This window comes from Nanorana parkeri, unplaced genomic scaffold (genome assembly GCF_000935625.1).
Source record: "Nanorana parkeri isolate BGI_ZX_2015 unplaced genomic scaffold, ASM93562v1 scaffold548, whole genome shotgun sequence".
NCBI classification, from domain to species: Eukaryota; Metazoa; Chordata; class Amphibia; order Anura; family Dicroglossidae; genus Nanorana; species Nanorana parkeri.
This window is the reverse complement of record NW_017306816.1, coordinates 146,617-153,483: the sequence shown is the minus strand read 5'-3', so window position 1 is coordinate 153,483 and position 6,867 is coordinate 146,617. Positions and strand designations below refer to the sequence as shown.

The 6,867-nt window shown below is 41.2% G+C and overlaps 1 protein-coding gene across 1 annotated transcript in view; it reads right to left on the bottom strand.

Moving 5' to 3' along the window:
* Nucleotides 1–6,610, bottom strand: part of COL24A1 (collagen type XXIV alpha 1 chain) — a 7,789-nt gene extending 1,179 nt beyond the window's left edge. Inside the window, exons 1-4 of the mRNA XM_018561867.1 lie at nt 6,551–6,610; nt 5,023–5,191; nt 3,012–3,121; nt 1,934–2,131 (exon numbers count right to left, since the gene is read on the bottom strand). Of these exons, the coding sequence (XP_018417369.1) occupies nt 1,934–2,131; nt 3,012–3,121; nt 5,023–5,191; nt 6,551–6,604 (531 nt within the window). The 5' untranslated portion in view covers nt 6,605–6,610. The remainder of the gene's footprint in view (nt 1–1,933; nt 2,132–3,011; nt 3,122–5,022; nt 5,192–6,550) is intronic.
* Between the last annotated feature and the right edge of the window lie 257 nt (nt 6,611–6,867).

The window sequence follows — 6,867 nt, the reverse complement described above, 5'->3', positions numbered from 1 at the left end:
CTTGGAGGAGAAGAGGGAATGCGAGCAGTCACATGAGCACCGATAAAAGCAACTAACAAAGGTATATCCAGCGTTTTTATAATAGTAAATGGGGTAACATGCTTAGTAATTGTCTGTGGTGTAATAGAAATAGTTTGAATTGGTTTGCATTTACGTACACTTTCATAATTGCATACTTAAGGGTGTACTGATAAAACTTGGGCAGAGCCATTCACTCTACGAACATCAGACTTTTACATTTGCGCTACGTTATGGCCACTAGATGGAGCTACGGAGTATAGGAATTTCCTATGTCCCTCGGCTCCATCTAGGCGGCAGAATCCGGTGCCAATATAAAGGTCTGATCTTCGCAAAGCAAACGGCTCGCTAATTGAATGGTGTCTTCTGTCTTCTTCAGAAAGTTTGTTGGCATTATATAGAGAAGACAGGGAGCATTCGCATTTGATCATGTGCAATCACTCTTCAGTTTAAAAAAAAAGCGGTATTCTAATCAGTAGCTCCTTAAAGGAACTCTGGTCCAATATTAATACAAACCTGTTGCCTGAAAAGCAGACTGTAAATACTTACCCGTTCTGAGAAATTGTCCTCTGAAGTCTGTAGGGAAACAGAGACTTCCCACGTAGTGCTCACAAAGGAGGTCGGCATTCCCAGAAGCAGATTTCTGGGAATGATTCCTCAGCAATGGAATGGCTTTCAGTTTATTTGGCTGCTATTAAGGGTTGCTTTAATACAAAAGTGATTAGAGGAGCAAATCATGTTGCCAACGCAATTATCTTACTGGTGGGGCAGACTTTCCATCATGTACTAAGTACAGCATTAAAGAGAACCTGTCGGCAGACCATACATCTCAACAACAATCGTCTTATAAGGTTATATGGGCTTTTAATGTATTTTATGCATGTTATTTAGCTGTAAAAGCCTCCCTTGTATAGACATCCAAAAGTCCCGAGACTGCTGCTGGGTGCCGCCATCTTGGATGTGGTGTCAGCAGCCCCAGCACTGTCAGTTGTGACACTCTATAGTATTAACTTTTGCTTCTGCCCCAGTAGCTACATAAACGCTTTTGTAGACAGGGGTAAGGCCAGTACAAATAGCAGCTCAACACTCCCAGAAGAGCAGAGGGCTATGATGTGGAAGGAAAAGGGAGGGGGGATGGAGCTGGGACAGCACAGTGAGCAATTAGAGACCCCTAGAAAAGGAGAGTGCTATGACATGCATGAGGGAGGGGGCTGTGCTAGGGAACTATCAAACGTAATATATAGACACCGGCACTCCAATAGCAAGCCAAATACGCCTGTTTATTGACGTATGAGCAGCATGATGTGATGCACTAAATGCAACGTTTTGGGGTTTCGCAGGATCCCCTTCATCAGGCAGAGACCCCGAAGCGTCACATTAAGCGCATCACGTTATGCTGTGTATACATCAATAAACAGACGTATTTGACTTGCTATTGGAGGGCCGGTGTCTATATATTATGTTTGATATTGACCGCAATTGCCAACCGGCGACAGCCGCAGCACCCACCATCATTATCTTTGGAACAGCGGTTTTGAGTGCACTGGGTTCATGGACTTTACCCTGTTTGTGCTAGGGAACTGGCTCTTCCTGGAGTTTACTTGCAAGTTCAAAGGCACATTGCAAGTAAATACAAATAATTGATGGAAAATAAAAACACTGCAAGTAAGCCTTTAAAACACCGTTTTTTGTGATTTTACCTGCAATTGATGCAAGTGGCAAATTCTGTTCTCCACTCTATTTTCACTGTACACTAACAGTACTTAGGACAAACTGAATTCTTACTGTAATCATATTCATGGCGTGGTTACCCCAGGTTAGCATGTCAAATCAAAATGCACGTGGGAGCTCACTCTTAATGTATGTGTTGGGCGTATAAAATTGACTTGATTGTGTAAATCCAGTAACGTCTTACCTTGCATTCATCTAGAATCACATTTCTTTCAAGTAATTTGTATCCTTCAAACTTGTGGCCATTCCATCCTTTGAAGGTAAGCGGTGTGTCTCCACCTATGACCGGGGTGTTCAGGCAATGGATGGTGATGGTGTGGACAGCCTCGGAGCTCAGCAAATGGAGAAAATTCATCTGCACTTTGCCCACATCAAACTCCAGCTGGTTGGGACAGAAAATATTACTTAGGACAGAATAAAATTCATATTTATTTCCAATCGCATGCTGGTGCCCTTTTTGCTGTAATGGACCCAACTGAGTTATAATTAGGGATGCACCGATACCAAGTACAGTACTCGGTACAAGTACAGATACTTTTCGAGCTCCAAGACTAAACTAGAGAAAAATTCAAAAATTAGGAGGCAGCTGTCATTTGTAGGGAGCACACGGAGCTCCTGGGATTTGTACATATTTGTTTTAATGTACGATTTTGGTTTTTATAAATAAAGGAAATCACCGATACCAGTTTTGCGAGTACGAGTACTGGTACTTGCGCAAGTACTTACAAGTACGAGTACTGATAAATTTTTGTTTACTGTCATGTGACAGTTTTTCTAAAACAATACAGACTAATGATTTCAGGACAGTGGTGGAGCACCAGAGCCGGGTCCCAGCTGCAACCCTGGTAGTTCTCATAAAAATACCAAGTATCGGCACTGGTACTCGAAAAGTATCGGTGCATCCCTAGTTATAACCAACAGTGTTTCTGTTGCCAGTAGAACACAGGTACCCCTATTTTCTTCATACAGCAAAAAAGGACCAGCAGCCCAATCAATATATAGCTAGCACAGACATGCATGTGGATGCAGCAGTTCACTACAAGAATATACAAAATACCCCATCGCTCCCTTGAGTTGTTATATGATTCTATGAACTACTCTGTATTCTTGGATTCTATAAACTATTATATATTAATGGGATCTAACATGTTATCCTTTATACAGGTAACAGCTACTTAAATGACCCCTTCCCATATTCTCCCAGACAGCATGTCATGAAATCCTTGAAGCCCACTTGACTTCTGCCTGTTATTTTTTTTTACCTTTGCCACAGTAACTGGAGATAAACATGTCTGCCCCCCAGCCGTGAAGTTACAGAAGACCTCTATGGCATCTGATGGACATCCAAGATTCGGGTCAATCCAGTACTTTCCTGAAAAGAACACAATACATGGCTAAGAAAAAACTGTGTCTACTGTCATCAAATAATTAGGACACAAACACTGCTTATAAACCACCCATCAATGGTGTGAAGAAATGAGCAAGCTTTCTGAACCTGCTGGAAGATTTTGGCTCAGTCTATGCAATGCCGGTCAGTGGGCTACAAGCAATACAAATAATGTTCATTTTTTTTGTTTGGCCAAAAGGCCAAAAGGCAACAATTTTACCAATCACAGAAATGTTCCAACAATAAACTATTATAAGAACAGGAATGGTTGCAAGCACACATTGTCCTTCACAAGGGCACATACAGAGTACATCATTCCTGCAAGCTTGAATAGGTGCAAAGAAAGTGAATGATGCATTTCTTATAGGCATGTCCCATTTCACCCCTGCTGTCAGAAATGTGCCAATACAGGATCACTTGGAAGCCTGGACTGTAGGTAGCATGTATGCTTATTAGCTTTCTCGTGGCCCGAGTCTTATTTATATTAATACAGGTATTTACATAGCGCCAACAACTAACGCAGCACTGTACATCTTGTTCATTCGCATCAGTTCCTGCCCACAAGGAGCTTACAATCTAAGGTCCCTACCTCACATGCATACATACATACAGTAGGGTCATTTTAGACAGGAGCCAATATTCCTAAGCAAGCATAGGGAGAACATGCAAACTCCGTGCATATAGTGTCCTGGCTGTGATTCAAACTGAGGACCCCCCAGTGCTAAAGGAGTGCTAACAACTAAGCCACTGTTCCAATCATGTTAATTTGTAGCAGGTCTACATACTGTGCAGCGGTCTAAGCTATGCTGCTCTGGTGGACTTTGCAGGTAAAAAACGTTCAGATGTGTAAGTACCTGCTCCTCCTGCCACACGGAGTGGTTGTTCTCATTAGCTTTTACAACAGTACAGGACATTGGGAAAAGTGGGAGAAACCACTGAGTGCAGTGGTGAATCAGGTATTCAACACACCCAGAACTGTCAAGTACCTGCAGTACCGGGAAGCAGCAAATTGGTGGTGTTTGAAGACAAGGGAAGCCAGTAAGGTAAGTAAGTATACATGCTATTCTTCTACAGCCCAGGTGTGATCTATAAGTGACCTTGTGGTGACAGGGTCACTTTAACCATTGTGTGAAATAAGAGCAGTCCTTGGGCTGGTTTCAGAAAACAGAGATATCTATCCTAATGAGGAAACTGAATATTAAATAAATCTATTCTGTATTAAAGGGAAAATGTCTAATATATAGACCTATCCTGAGTGAGGGAGGAAACTAATAAATACAAATATCCTGTATTAGGGAGGGAACTGAATGATAAATATTCAGATAGGTCCCATATTAACATGATAGGAACAATGGGGCAGGGTTATGTCTAAAAACTTTGGGAAATCACTTAAAGGGGTGTATTCATAAATTTGCAGGGCCCTTTGCACTGCAAATATCTGTGGACATTTATTTTGGGTGAATAAAGTCAAAACGAACGTTCTTAATAAGGCTTTTCCAGTTTGATTGTATTGTCATGTAATACTACATTTTGGCCACTAGATGGAGCAGAGAAGCATAGGACATATTTTTTATGCTCTTAGGCTCCATCTAGTGGACACATTGTAGAATTACATGACAATACATTTGAACTGGTAAAAAATATATTGGGAGTTATTTGGCCAAAATGGACTTTCAAAGACATTCGCACCCCAAAGTGAATGTCCAGCCAAAACATTCTGTTTTCAGGTTTTTTTTAACGTTCACCTGATGATAATGTTGAACAAATGTACTAAAACACTTTTAGTGGTGTATTTATTAGACCAAAATGGGAAAAATATAAGAAGTTCATGGTATGGATTACACTTCAGTGAACTGGGATTTGACAAAACAGGCTTCAATACATACCATCTGACACTTTGCGTTTACAGTTGAGCAAGTCGCGACATATTCGCGCTGGATTGTCCCTGGTCCCCGGTGGGTTCTTTATACTGTGCATCAAATCTGTCAGGTAGTGGAGCGTTTTAAAGATCTCTGTGCTGAAATCTAGCACTGATACATCAGTATTCTGATAGCTCTGGTCATTCGTAGCAGTGTTGAACGGAGCATAGACAAGGGTGGGAAACATGGCAATGAGGAGTAGTGTGAGCGGACCAATCAGAAGCCAAACAGAAGAGCAGAATGAGAATAATGTACAAGAATCCGAGATAGGAGCAGTAGGTTCATTCAAGAAGCAGAAGACATTGTTGACAATAACATTTTGGGGGGAAAAAAAAGAGAAAAGAAAAATTAGAATATAAATCAAATGAAGTTGTGTACGAATCTGCAGGTTGATTTTTTACACAATTTATAATTCTTTTTTTATATATATAAATGCAGACTTTTTTCAGTTTTTTATAAGCTGCGGCATTTCATTTTTACTAACAACTGTTCAATTTTTAGATTTCCCTTCGCTACCTGTCCAGATAGCAAAAACAACCAAGAGACAAATGTAAGTGAATCTTCCAAATCCTAAACAGGGACCCAGACAGCAATAACAATCTGACAGAGATACTTACTCCTCCCCACCCCATCCAAAACTAGAAAATAAAATCTAAAGTATAGAGTGTATTCCTGTCCCAGTGACTCCTAGACACTTTCATTTTTCGCCCTGGTGTTACTGGGACAGGAAGTGGGAGGAAATTCCCTAAGGCGTTTTCGACTCTTAAAGCGCAACTAAACCTAAAATAAAAAAAACGAGAACTGAGCAATCACATACCGCTTATCACTCAGCTCACGATCCTTCCCCTGGAGAGAGTGGTGACTGTCACCACCCCCCGCAGGGATTCACCCTTCCCCTCTCCTTTCCTCCAGCGCTGACTGGAGGGACAGACGTGGAAGGGGCGGGCACAGCGTGCTCTGGCTCTAGAGAGGCAGAGCCAGCTGTCAATAAGCCAGCGGGGTGGATCCTGTCAATATAGTCAGGATCTTTCCTGACTGCAGCGTGGCTCTGTGCTACCCAATATATGCTGAGTTTTGGGTCACAGGAAGACATTGGTAAATGTCCTCTTGTGACCCAAAAGAGAACTGCGGCCAAAAATGTTTGGCCATAGTTCTCTTTTAACCAACTCTACTGAAAAAAACAACTAGTTTGGCTGGAATGGGGAATTAAAAAGTGTTTTGGTGGCACAAGTGATGAGGATGGACAAACCTCCTATCAACATGATCATCAGTCCATAAAACCCAACCCCACCTCAGAATAATACAATTTAGGAGCTAAAACAGGTTGACTTTGATGAACTTTTATATGCGTCTCCTTTATTTAAACTTAGTCAATATGTATGTAACTGGTTTCCAGTCTAATGACAGCTAGCACAGACATGCATTTGTCTCCACTCAGTAAATATGACTTTGGATAAATTATTTATAATGTAAAATGATTATACTACCACCCTACCTCCATCCGCAGTGCTGCATGGGACTCCATCAGGGCCTGAACAGCAGAATTCATATCCACCATTCTCTGTAAGGAAGAGGTAACAAAATCATTTATTAAACAATACCGTACCTGCAAAATACAAAGATACATTTATAGCACTAATAACCCTATATACCTAATCTGTTCAGAATGCTCTAAATCGAAACAATAACCTGGCATGTCCATTGGGTATGTCAAGCATCACTTTACTGGGCTGCATATGGCCCGTCTGACTCTAAAAAACCTTCTACAGATGATCATTTTCATCAATTATAAAAGTATTTCTACCGTAAGTT